General features: G+C 45.8%; 1 protein-coding gene across 1 annotated transcript in view; it reads right to left on the bottom strand.

Annotated features, from left to right (window-relative positions):
* LOC132819266 (adenylate cyclase type 8-like) overlaps positions 1-14,114 on the bottom strand; it is a 183,633-nt gene that overhangs the window by 30,719 nt on the left and 138,800 nt on the right. Inside the window, exon 17 of the mRNA XM_060830693.1 lies at positions 10,497-10,589. Coding sequence (XP_060686676.1) covers positions 10,497-10,589 — 93 coding nt within the window. The remainder of the gene's footprint in view (positions 1-10,496; positions 10,590-14,114) is intronic.

The raw sequence follows: 14,114 nt of genomic DNA, 5'->3' as shown, positions 1-14,114 counted from the left end.
TGACTGTATTTAGATCAGATACCCACTCTGCTCAGTGACTGTATTTAGATCAGATACCAACTCTGCTCAGTGACTGCGTTTAGATCAGATACCCACTCTGCTCAGTGACTGTGTTTAGATCAGATACCCACTCTGCTCAGTGACTGTATTTAGATCAGATACCCACTCTGCTCAGTGCCTGTATTTAGATCAGATACCCACTCTGCTCAGTGCCTGCATTTAGATCAGATACCCACTCTGCTCAGTGCCTGTATTTAGATCAGATACCCACTCTGCTCAGTGCCTGTATTTAGATCAGATACCCACTCTGCTCAGTGCCTGTATTTAGATCAGATACCCACTCTGCTCAGTGACTGCGTTTAGATCAGATACCCACTCTGCTCAGTGACTGCGTTTAGATCAGATACCCACTCTGCTCAGTGACTGTATTTCGAGATCAGCTTTTGGTCACTGACAGCATACTCCTTGGAAATTTTGCTGACATACCTCCTGTTACTTGGAAGGATTCTACTCAAAGATTGATGGATCACTAGGCAACAAGTCACCTGTTGTACTCAGGGATTGAGGGATTGTGGACACTGAGATCATAGGATTTTCAACAGTTAATAAATGTAGAGTGATGTTTGTGTTGGGCTCGTATAAACGAGTGATCAGGATGATATGTGATGGTGGACTGGGAGCAGCTACCTTTCGGTATAAGTGTTTCCAACAGAGGTTTGCAATCAAGAAAGAAATATGGAGTCAGACAGTCATAGAGATGTACAGCATGGAAACAGACCCTTCAACCTAACTCGTCTAACCCAACCAGTTATCCTAAATTAATCTCGTCCCATTTGCCAGCACTTGGCCAATATCCCTCGAAACCCTTTCTATTCATATTCACACCCAGCTGCCTTTTAAATGTTGCAACTGTACCAGCTTCCACCACTCCCTCTGGCAGCTCATTCCATATACACACCATCCTCTTTGTGAAAATGTCATTCCTTAGGTCCCTTTTGATATCTTTCCCTTCTCATAAATATGCCCTCTAGTTTTGGACTTCTCTCCCCTGGGAAAAAGACCTTGGCTATTTGCTATATCCATGCCCCTCATGATTTTATAAACCTCTATGAGGTCACCCCTCAGCCTCAGAGGGTCAGGGAAAATAGCCTCAGTCTATTCAGCCTCTCCCTCCAAACCCAGCAACATCCATGCTAAATTGATCCAGGGAGTCCCTTTCCGACTGCAACTCCCAGGTCATTTCCTCTGCCCTGAAGCTCTTCAACCATGTCGTGACTCTATGCTACTCTCTCCCCACCCTCACCCTCCTCTAGCTTATCTCTCCACGCTTCAGGCTCTCTGCCTTTATTCCTGATGAAGGGCTTTTGCCCGAAACGTCGATTTCGTTGCACTTTGGATGCTGCCTGAACTGCTGTGCTCTTCCAGCACCACTGATCCAGAATGGGTCTGGGTGGGTTATTCTTTGGAGGGTCAGTTTGGACTTGTTGGGCCGGAGGGTCTGTTTCCATACTGTAGGGAAGCTAATCTAATTTAATTTAATCTAATTTAAATCTTTTCTGAACTCTTTCAAGTTTCACAACAATTCAGGGAGACCTGAATTGAATGCAGTATTCCAAAAGTGGCCTACCAATGTTCTGTACTCAATGCACTGACCAATAAAGGCAAGCATACCAAATGCTTTCTGCAGTATCCCGTCTACCTGTGCCTCAACCTTTAATGAACTATGAACTCGCACTCCAAGGTCTCTTTGTTCAGCAACACTCTCCAAGACATTATCACAAAGTGGATAAGTCCTGAGTTGATTTGCAGTTCCAAGATGCAACACCTCATATCTACCTAAATTAAACTCCATCTGCCATGCCTTAACCCATCAGCCCAGCTGATCAAGATCCTGTTGTAATCTGAGGTAACCTTCTTCATTGTCCACTACATGTCCAATTTTGGTGTCATCTGTAAACTTACTAAATGTACCTCCTATATTCACATCCAAATCATTCATATGAAAATTACCAAAAGCAGTGGACCCAGCACTAATCCTTGTGGCACACTGCTGGTCATAGGTCTCCAGCAACACTCCACCACCATCCTCTGTCTTCTACCTTCAAGCTAATTTTGTATCCAATTGGTTAGTTTCTCCTAGATTCCATGGGATCTAACCTTGCTAACCAATCTACGATGCAGAACCTTGTACACCTTACTGAAGTAAATATTGACAATATCCACCGCTCTGTCTCATCAATCGTCATTCCCCTCAAGAACAAGTATACCGTTTTGGATACTTGTGGGGGGGGATGACTTACCAGGGGTAAGCAACGAGGTTCAGGCCTCTGGCACGGAGCCTGGCCCCGTTGCTCAGAAGGGAAGGGTGGAGAAAGGTAGAGCGATAGTTATTGGGGACTCAATAGTTCGGGGCACAGATAGGCGGTTTTGTGGGGGCGACAGAGACTCACGATTGGTATGTTGCCTCCCAGGTGCAAGGGTACGTGATGTCTCTGTGTTTTCCGGGTCCTTAAGGGGGAGGGGGAGCAGCCCCAGATCGTGGTCCATGTTGGAACCAACGACATAGGTAGGAAGAGGGGTGAGGATGTCAGGCAGGCTTTCAGGGAGCTAGGTTGGAAGCTCAGAGCTAGAACGAACAGAGTTGTTGTCTCTGGTTTGTTACCCGTGCCACGTGATAGAGAGTCGAGGAATAGGGAGAGAGAGCAGTTAAATGCGTGGCTACAGGCATGGTGCAGGAGGGAGGGATTCCAGTTTCTGGACAACTGGGGTTCTTTCTGGGGAAGGTGGGACCTCTATAAACAGGATGGTCTACACATGAACCTGAGGGGCACCAGTATCCTTGAGGGGAGGTTTGCTAGTGCTCTTTGGGAGGGTTTAAACTAACTCTGCAGGGGCATGGGAACCTGGACTGTAGCTTTATGGTACAGGACCTTGAGTGTAGGGAGGTTAGGAACAAGGCATCGATTTCGAAGGAGGGTGCCTGTAAACAGAAGGGTGGATTGAAGTGTGTATACTTCAATGCCAGAAGTATAAGAAATAAGGTAGGTGAACTTGCAGCGTGGGTTGGTACCTGGGACTTCGATGTTGTGGCCATTACAGAGACGTGGGTAGAACAGGGGCAGGAATGGCTGTTGCAGGTTCCAGGGTTTAAATGTTTTAGCAGGGTCAGAGATGGGGGTAAAAGAGGGGGTGGTGTGGCATTGCTTGTCAAGGATAGTATTACAGCGGTGGAAAGGACGATGGAGGAAGACTTGCCATGTGAGGTAGTTTGGGCTGAGGTTAGAAATAGGAAAGGTGAGGTCACCCTGTTAGGAGTTTTCTACAGGCCTCCCAATAGTCCGAGAGAAGTAGAGGAAAGTATTGCGAGGATGATTCAGGAGAAGAGTGAAAGTAGCAGGGTGGTTGTTATGGGGGACTTTAACTTCCCAGATATTGACTGGGAAAGCTATAGCTCGAGTTCGTTAGATGGGTCGGTGTTTGTCCAATGTGTGCAGGAGGGTTTCCTGACACAATATGTAGACAGGCCAACAAGAGGTGAGGCCATACTGGATTTGGTTCTAGGTAATGAACCAGACTAGGTGTTAGACTTGGACGTAGGTGAGCACTTCGGGGGCAGTGACCACAACTCAGTGACTTTTACTCTAGTGATGGAGAGGGATAAGTGTGCACTGCAGGGCAAGAGTTATAGCTGGGGGCAGGGAAATTATGATGCGGTGAGGCATGACCTAGGATGCGTGGATTGGAAAAATAGGCTTCAAGGGAAGAACACAAATGATATGTGGAGATTGTTCAAGGAACAGCTATTGGGTGTCCTTGATAAGTATGTACCTGTCAGGCAGGGAGTAAAGGGTCGTGTGAGGGAGCCGTGGTTTAATAAGGAATCGGAATCCCTTGTGAAAGGGAAGAGGGTGGCCTATGTAAAGATGAGGCGTGAAGGTTCAGTTGGGGCGATTGAGAGTTATAAGGTAGCCAGGAAGGATCTAAAGAGAGAGCTAAGAGCAGCGAGAAGGGGACATGAAAAGTCCTTAGTTGGTAGGATTAGGGAAAACCCAAAGGCTTTCTATAGGTATGTCAGGAATAAAAGGATGACTAGGGTAGGTATCGGTCCAGTCAAGGATAGTAGTGGGAAGTTGTGCGTGGAGGCGGAGGAGATTGGAGAGACATTAAATCAATACTTTTTGTCAGTATTCACTCAGGAACAGGACACTGTTGCTGATGTGAATATTGAGTCACAAGTGATTAGAATGGATGGCCTTGAGGTATGTAGGGAGGAGGTTTTGGGAATACTGGAAAGGATGAAAATAGATAAGTCCCCTGGGCCTGATGGCATTTATCCTAGGATCCTCTGGGAATCTAGGGAGGAGATAGCGGAGCCATTGGCCTTGATTTTTATGTCGTCATTGTCTATGGGAATAGTGCCAGAAGACTGGAGGATAGCGAATGTGGTCCCCTTGTTCAAGAAGGGGAGTAGGGACAGCCCGAGTAACTATAGGCCAGTGAGTCTCACTTCTGTTGTGGGCAAAGTCTTAGAGAGAATTGTAAGGGATAGGATTTATGAACATCTGGATAGGAATAATGTGATCAAGGATAGTCAGCATGGTTTTGTGACGGGCAGGTCCTGCCTCACAAACCTTATTGAGTTCTTTGAGAAGGTGACTAAGGAGGTGGACGAGGGTCAAGCAGTGGATGTGGTGTATATGGATTTTAGCAAGGCGTTCGATAAGGTACCCCATGGTAGGTTAATGCAAAAACTACGGAGGTATGGCATTGAGGGTGCATTAGAGGTTTGGATTAGGAATTGGCTGGCTGGAAGAAGACAGAGGGTAGTAGTTGATGGAATAGGTTCATCTTGGAGTGCAGTTACTAGCGGTGTTCCACAAGGATCTGTTTTGGGACCATTGCTGTTTGTCATCTTTATAAATGATCTAGAGGAGGGGCTTGAAAGCTGGGTGAGCAAGTTTGCGGATGACACGAAAGTCGGTGGAGTTGTGGACAGCGAAGAAGGATGTGGCAGTTTACAGCGGGATATATATAAGTTGCAGAGCTGGGCAGAAAGGTGGCAAATGGAGTTCAATGTAGCTAAGTGTGAAGTCATTCACTTTGGTAGGAGTAACAAGAAGATGGATTACTGGGCTAATGGTAGGCTACTTGGTAGTGTGGATGAGCAGAGGGATCTTGGTGTCCATGTACACAGATCTCTGAAAGTTGCCACCCAGGTAAATAGTGCTCTGAAGAAGGCATATGGTGTACTGGGTTTTATTGGTAGAGGATTTGAGTTCCAGAGTCCTGAGGTCATGTTGCAGTTGTATAAGACTCTGGTGCGGCCTCATCTGGAGTATTGTGTGCAGTTTTGGTCGCCACACTATAGGAAGGATGTGGAGGCATTGGAACGGGTGCAGAGGAGGTTTACCAGGATGTTGCCTGGTATGGTAGGAAGATCGTATGAGGAAAGGCTGAGGCACTTGGGGCTGTTCTCATTGGAGAAAAGAAGGTTTAGGGGAGATTTGATAGAGGTGTACAAGATGATTAGGGGTTTAGATAGGGTTGACAGTGAAAACCTTTCTCTGTTAATGGAGTCAGCTGTTACTAGGGCACACAGCTTTAAATTAAGGGGTGGTAGGTATAGGACAGATGTTAGGGGTAGATTCTTTACTCAGCGGGTTGTGAGTTCATGGAATGCCCTGCCAGTAGCAGTGGTGGACTCTCCCTCTTTATGGTCATTTAAGCGGGCATTGGATAAGCATATGGAGGTTATTGGGCTAGTGTAGGTTAGGTAGACTTTGGTCGGCGCAACATCGAGGGCCGAAGGGCCTGTACTGCGCTCTATTTTTCTATGTTCTATGTTCTATGTAATCTTCTTTGCTACTTCTTCAAGAACATCAAGTCAGTCAGACATGATTTCCCACGAACATGTTGACTATCCCTAATCAGTCCTTGCCTTTCCAAATACATTTAAATCCTTTCCCTCAGAACCTCCTGCAACAATTTACTCGCCACTGACATCAGGCTCACTGGTCTATAGTTCTCTGGCTTTCCTACTGTCTTTCTTAAATAATGGCATTACATTAGCCACCCTCCAGCCTTCCGTCACTGCCATGTGGCTATTAATGATCCAAGTATCTCAGGAAGGGTTCCAGCAATCACTTTCCTCATTTCCAGTTTATACCTGATCACATCCCAGGGATTTATCTACCTTTTTGTGTTTTAAGATGTCCAGCACCTTCTCTCTGTAATATGGACACTTTTCAAGATGTCACTATTTACCTCTCTAAGTTCTCTCGCTTTCATATCCTTCTCAATAGTAAACATTGACACAAAATACTCATTTAGTATCTCACCTATCTCCTGTGGTTCTACACATAGATGGTCTTGTTGATCTTTAAGGGAATGTATTATCTCCCGAGTTACTCTTTTGCCCTGAATGTGCTTGTACAATCTCTTTGCATTTTCCTGAACCCTATTTGCTAAAGCTACCTCATGTCCCTTGTTTGCGCTCCTGATTTCCTTCTGAGGTATATTCCTACTACCCCTATACTGTGGAGAGATTTACTCGATCACAGCTGCCTAAACCTGACATATTCCTCCTTCTTTTTCTTGACCAAACCCTCAATTTCTCTTGTTATCCTAACCCACCGGTCTTGCCCTTCTCACTAACAAGAACATACTGTCTCTGGTCTCTCGTTATCTCATTTTTTAAAGGCCTCCCACTTTCGAGCTGTTCCTTTACCTGCTCATATCTGCTTGCAATCATCTTTTGACAATTCTTGTCTAATACCATCAAAATTGGCCTTCCTCCAATTTAGAACTTGAACTTTCAGATCCAGTCTAGCATTTCCATCACTATTTTAAAACTAATAGTATTATGATGACTAGCCCCAAAGTGCTCCCCCACTGACACCTCAGTCACCTGCCCTGCCTCATTTCCCTCAAGGAACATCAAGGTTTGCACCTTCTCTCGCGGTTATACATCCACACACTGAATAACACACTCTTTAAAAATTCCTCTCTATTCAAGCTCTTAACACTACGGTCGTCCCAGTCAATGTTTGGAAAGTCAAATTCCTCCACCATTACCACCCTAGTATTCTCACAAATCCTTACAAATTTGCTTTTCAATTTCCCGCTAACTACAATCCCAATAAGGTGATCATCCCTTTTTTTTATTTCTCAGTCCCATCCAAATAACAGCCTCTCTAGATAATGTCATAATGTCACCCCTAACCAAAATTGCCAACCCCCAATCCCAACCCTCTATTGCCACCTGTCTATCCTTCCTTTAGCATCTACACCCTGGAACATTAAGCTGCCAGTCCTGCCCATCCCTGAGCCATGTTTCTGTAATTGCTATGATATCCCAGTCCCATGTTCCTAACCATGCCCTGAGTTCACCTGCCTACCCTGTCAGCCTCTTGCATTGAAATAAATGCAGTTTAATTGATCAGTTTTACCTCATTCTCTGCCTTGCTCTTGCTTGACTTGCTCCTCTTCTCAACTGTACTAACCTCAGATTTATCTCAGATACCCCAGAAGAGATTCTAATCATCCAAAACTGTGAAATCTGCCACTGCACCAGCTCCTCAGACACACATTCATCTGCTCCATCCTTCTATTTCTTCTCTCAACAACAGCACCAGGTGTAATGCAGATATTACTATCCTCAAGAACCTACTTTTTAACCTCCTGCCCAATTTCTTACATCTCACTTCAGAACCTCATCCCTTTCTCTACAGTGTCATTAATACCAATCTGTACAATGACCTCCAGCTGGTCCCTCTCCCCGTTGAGAACATTCTGCATCCTCTCTGAGAGATCCTGGCACCAGGGAGGCAACACACCATTCTGAATTGTCATGTTGGCTGCAGAAATGTTTGTCTGTGCCTCTGAATGGAGAGTCCCCTGTCACAATCGATTACTTGGAACTCAACACACCCCCATTACACTTGAGCCAGTCTCAATACCAGAAACTTGGCTGTCCGTGCTACATTCCCCTGAGAGTCCATCACCCCCATAAATTTTCCAAAACAGCGTACTTGTTTGAAATGGGGATAGCCACAGGAGACTCCTGCACTACCTGCCTACCTCTCATACCTTTCCTGGAATTAACCCTTCTTCCTGACTGTATCAGTGGCTTTTCTCCCTTCCTCTAACTGCCATCCACAGACCCCCTAGCTCCCGTAAATTCCTCATTGCCTTTAACTGTCGCTCCAAAGGATCCATGCAACATGACAGGATTCATAACCAAAGACACTAATTGCAGACATAATCATTAGGAACATTGAAACTCTCCCTAATCTTCCACATCTGACAGAAAAGAGCACATCACTCTATTAAAGGCAATTTTTGCACTTTAATCTAAAGACCCAGAAAACAGAGACTTACTGCTCTAAAAACACTGCTCTGGGACAACGTAAGAGCTATGTTATATGTCAAAAAAAATAGACAGATCTTGACATATAAAAATCATTATACTCACTCTACTATCATAGATTTACAAAAAAAATTAAGATTTATAAGTTTTATAAGTCTTCACGACAAACATTCAGCTGCTGACACTCCCAGCTGTGAATTGTTCCAGCAAAGAGGTCTCTGTGAAGTCAGCTGTGAAATGTCAATGTTTGCTTTTCTTGGAAGGAACTGATTTGCAGAGATGCTTGTATTTTCACAGTCTGTCAGTTGTTCACACCACCAAATCTTGTGAACCTGGACATCGAGGGATGTACAGAATTGGGTTAACAGAAAAATGGTGCTTTATGGCAGATACTGAGAGCTCAAAACAGCTGAATCCATGGAGTAGTACAGAGTGTACAAGAGGGAACTTGAAACAGAGATTAACAGAGCTAAAAGGGGATATGAAAAGGTACTGGCAGGGAAAATAAAGGAAAATCCAAAGCTTTTCACAGGTACTTTAAGGATAAAATAAAAATGAAGGAAAGAGTAGGGCACATTAAGTGCATCGAGCCAGATCATGTAGGTCAGGTTCGAACTGAATATTGTGTGTAATTAGTGAGAGGGACAGTGTGGGTACAGAAATCAGGGAGAAGGACAGCAATACTATTAAATAAATTAACACAGACAGAGGGGAGGTTCTGAGTGTTCTGACAGATTTAAAGGTGGATAAATCTCAGAGCTGGATGAAATAGGTCCCAGGCTGTTGAGTGAGACAATGGGGGAAACAGTAGTGGCGCAGGCAATAATTTTCAATTCCTGTCTGGCTACAGGAGAAATGCCAGAGAACTGAAGGACAGGGAATCGATGATGAATGGTAGGACTGTGAAAACACTGAGGATCAGAGGGGCCTAGGTGAGCACGTTCAGTCCCTGAAGGTGTCAGGCCATGTGGATAAAGTGGTAACGATGACATATGGTATGCCTGGCTTTATTAGCCGAGGTACACAGCTCAAGAGCAGTGATGTGATACTGGAACCCAACAAAATGTTTGTTAGGCTACAGTTGGAGTATTGAATACTGTTCTGGAACCCACACCATAGCAGAGATCTGATTGCACTGGAGAGGAGATTTACAAGGATGTTGCCTGGGCTGGAGAGTTTTACTTGTGAAGAGAGTGAAAAACTGGGATTGATTTCCTGAGAGCAGATTGAGAGGGGGCATGATTGAGGTGTATAATATTATGAGAGGTATCGATAAAGAAAACAAACAGGAATGTTTCCCCTTGATGGAGGGTCAATGGGGACATAGATTTAAGTAAAGGGAAGAAAGTTCAAGGCAGCGTGGTGGTTCATGGATAGCACTGCAACCTCACAGCCAGGGACCTGGGTTCGATCTCAGTCACGGACGACCAACTGTGTGGAGTTTGTACATTGTCCCCGTATTTGCGTGGGTTCCTCCAGGTGCTCTGGTTTCCTCCCACAGTCCAAACATGTGCTGGTTAGGGTGGATTGACCATGCTAAACTATTTATTGTATGCAAGGATGCGTAGGTTAGGTGAATTAGCCATGGAAAATAGGGGGTTATGGGGATAGGGTTGGGGAGGTGTTGAGTCTGGGTGGGATGCTGTTCAGATGGTCAGTTGGACTCGATGGGCCAAATGGCCTGCTTCCACACTCTGGGCATTCTATGAGGTGTGAAGAAAAGTGCTTTCATTCGGAGGTGGGAATCTGGAATTCACTGCCTTTAAGGGTGGCAGAGACAGAAATCCTCATCGCATTGAAGGAGAATGGAGATGTGCGCTTGCAAAGTGTTCAAGGCTATGGGCTAAGTGCTGGAATACACACTGATGAATTGCCCAGTCTGTCCCTCCCTCATACAATCCCACAGTCATAAAGGTTAACAACACAGACAAAGGCCCATCAGCCCATTGTGTCTCGAGTCAACAGCTTTATGTTGGTTAAAGGCTTAGATTACTTCCCAATAATAATAACAACCAAATTGATGGTCAATAGACAAGACATTCTCTGGACTTTCTGTATTATCTCACATTTAACATGCATCTAGTCAGATTAATGCAACAAAAGGTTGAACATGTAGATGTAGGAATACCCGTTGATCTGATGTTAGTCCAGACACTGCCATATATGTACTCCCAATGGTCTTGATCTTTTCAATCTCAAGAAAGCGTTCATCAGCCATCAGCTACAGAGAGAAACAAAGGAAACCTCTCAATTTACATCAACATTACATATCATACAAAGGAGGCTCAGGGAGCCATTGAGATTGACATCACAGAGAAGACCCGTCCGCCCATCACCTCTGAGCTGATCAAAAACATCCCAACTGTTCTAATCCCATTTTACAGCATTTGGCCCATTGATTTGTGTGCCTTGACATCACACTACAAATCACAATACTTCCTCAATGTGATGAGGGTGCCTGCCTGTCCCACCCTGAATGAGTTCCACATTTGGCGGCACGGTGGCACAGTGGTTAGCACAGCTGCCTCACAGCGCCAGAGACCCGGGTTCAATTCCCCCCTCAGGCGACCGACTGTGTGGAGTTTGCACGTTCTCCCCGTGTCTGCGTGGGTTTCCTCCGGGTGCTCCGGTTTCCTCCCACAGTCCAAAGATGTGCAGGTCAGGTGAATTGGCCATGCTAAATTGCCCGTAGTGTTAGGTAAGGGGTAAATGTAGGGGTATGGGTGGGTAGCGCTTCAGCGGGTCGGTGTGGACTTGTTGGGCCGAAGGGCCTGTTTCCACACTGTAAGTAATCTAAAAAAAACATTTTCCCAGTGACAGCACATTTCCCAAAACCCCCTCTCAACCTCGTGCACCTTACCTTAAATCTAAGCCACATCTATTGTGTAGAGTTTTGGTCTTCTTATCCGAGGAAGGACTTTGTTAAAGCATTTGACAAGGTCCCCTCATGGTAAGTTAGTCGAGAAGGTTAAGTGATGTGGGTCCACGGTGAGTTGCAAAGTTGGAAACAAAATTGACTTGATTATAAAAGACAGAGGGTAGCTGTGAAGGGTGTTTGTCTGAGTGAAAGTCTGTTGCCAGTGGTTTTCCACAGGGGTCAGTGCTGGGATTTCAGTTGTTTGTTATATTTATAAATGATTTGGATTAAAATGAAGATACACTGGCACCACCCCCCACCTTTTCCTCCACTACATCAATGACTGTATCGGCGCTGCCTCGTGCTCCCACGAGGAGGTTGAACAGTTCATCAACTTTACCAACACCTTCCACCCCGACCTGAAATTCACCTGGACTGTCTCAGACTCCTCCCTCCCCTTCCTAGACCTTTCCATTTCTATCTCGGGCGACCGACTCAACACAGACATCTACTATAAACCGACTGACTCCCACAGCTACCTGGACTACACCTCCTCCCACCCTGCCCCCTGTAAAAATGCTATCCCATATTCCCAATTCCTTCGTCTCCGCCACAACTGCTCCCAGGAGGACCAGTTCCAATACTGTACAGCCCAGATGGCCTCCTTCTTCAAGGACCGCAGATTCCCCCCAGACGTGATCGACGATGCCCTCCACCGCATCTCCTCCACTTCCCGCTCCTCTGCCCTTGAGCCCCGCTCCTCCAACCGCCACCAAGACAGAACCCCACTGGTTCTCACCTACCACCCCACCAACCTCCATATACAGCGTATCATCCACCGTCATTTCCGCCACCTCCAAATGGACCCCACCACCAGGGATATATTTCCCTCCCCTCCCCTATCAGCGTTCCGCAAAGACCACTCCCTTTGTGACTCCCTCGTCAGGTCTACACCCCCCACCAACCCAACATCCACTCCCGGCACCTTCCCCTGCAACTGCAGGAAATATAAAACTTGCGCCCACACCTCCTCCCTTACTTCCCTCCAAGGCCCCAAGGGATCCTTCCATATCCGCCACAAGTTCACCTGCACCTCCACACACATCATCTATTGCATCCGCTGCACCCGATGTGGCCTCCTCTATATTGGGGAGACGGGCCACCTACTTGCGGAACGCTTCAGAGAACACCTCAGGGACGCCCGGACCAACCAACCCAACCACCCCGTGGCTCAACACTTTAACTCTCCCTCCCACTCCACCGAGGACATGCAGGTCCTTGGACTCCTCCATCGGCAGAACATAACAACACAACGGCTGGAGGAGGAGCGCCTCATCTTCCGCCTGGGAACCCTCCAACCACAAGGAATGAACTCAGATTTCTCCAGTTTCCTCATTTCCCCTCCCCCCACCTTGTCTCAGTCGGTTCCCTCAACTCAGCACTGCCCTCCTAATCTGCAATCTTCTTCCTGACCTCTCCGCCCCCACCCCACTCCAGCCTATCACCCTCACCTTGACCTCCTTCCACCTATCACATCTCCATCGCCCCTCCCCCAAGTCCCTCCTCCCTACCTTTTATCTTAGCCTGCCTGGCACCCTCTCCTCATTCCTGATGAAGGGCTCTGGCCTGAAACGTCGAATTTCCTGTTCCTTGGATGCTGCCTGGCCTGCTGTGCCTTAACCAGCAACACATTTTCAGTAAAAATGAAGATAGTCTGATTAGTAAGTTTTTAGCTAACGTGAAAATTGGAATTATGGATGAGAAAGGTTGGCAAAGGATACAGTAGGATATACTTCAGTTAGAAAGTTGGGGGGAGACATGGCAGATGGTGTTTAAACCAGAGGAGTGTGAGGTGATGCATTTTGGGAGCTCAAATGCAAGAGGAAATGGCAGGACTCTTAGGAGCATTGATACACAGAGGGATCTTTGGAGTATTGGGTACTATTCTGGTCACCACATTACAAGGATGTGGAGGCTTTGGAGAGGATGCAGGAGAGGTTTCCCACAATGCTGCCTGGATTGGAGTGTGTTAGCTGTAAGGAGATGGCAGACCAACTTGGATTTGGTTTTGCTGGGATGCTGGAGGCTGAGGGGTAACCTAATATAAACAGATAAAAATATGAGAGACATGGCTAGTTTGGATAGTCAGAGTCTTTTTCTTTGAATGGAAATGTGAGATACCAGGGGGTATTAGTTTAAGGTGGAAGGGGAAAGTTTAAAGGTGATGTGTAAGACTTTGGTTTTTACACAGAGGGAGGTAACTGCCTGGAACATGCAGCCAGGGGAGATGAGAGAAGCAGATGCCATAGCAATATTTCAGAGCATTTAGACAATAACATGAACAGGCAGGGAATAGATGGATAGGGGCTATGTGCAGACAGATGGGATTAGTTTAGAATCACATCATGGGCAGCACAGACATGCTGGGCTGAAGGGCCTGTTCCTGTGCTGTATTATTCTACATTCTATGTTCCCCTTAATCACTCCATACACTGACCATAATAGAGAGTTTGAATGTTTTTTCAATATGTGTATATATAAATGAAAGTATATCTCATTCTTCCAAACTCAAACAGATAAGGTGCCAACGTGTCCAACCTTTCATAAGATAACTCTGTCAGCCTATTATCATTCATAGGAATCTTCTCTTAACTGTTCAAATGTAATTATACCCTTTTGGAACCAGGGAGAAAGAAACTGTAGACAATGTTCCCGACGTAGTCTCAGCAACACCTTATACAGTCTATATTTTGCTACATTGTTATATTCCATTCCTTTGCAATAAATGAAAACACTGATCTACCTGCATATTAATTACTTGGAATCAGGTAGCAAGCCATTCAGATCTCCCTATACCAGAAGGATTTGCAATCTCTCTCTCTTTCCATT

Source organism: Hemiscyllium ocellatum, chromosome 10 (genome assembly GCF_020745735.1).
Source record: "Hemiscyllium ocellatum isolate sHemOce1 chromosome 10, sHemOce1.pat.X.cur, whole genome shotgun sequence".
In the NCBI taxonomy this organism is placed as follows: Eukaryota; Metazoa; Chordata; class Chondrichthyes; order Orectolobiformes; family Hemiscylliidae; genus Hemiscyllium; species Hemiscyllium ocellatum.
This window is presented reverse-complemented; position numbering and strand designations above follow the sequence as displayed.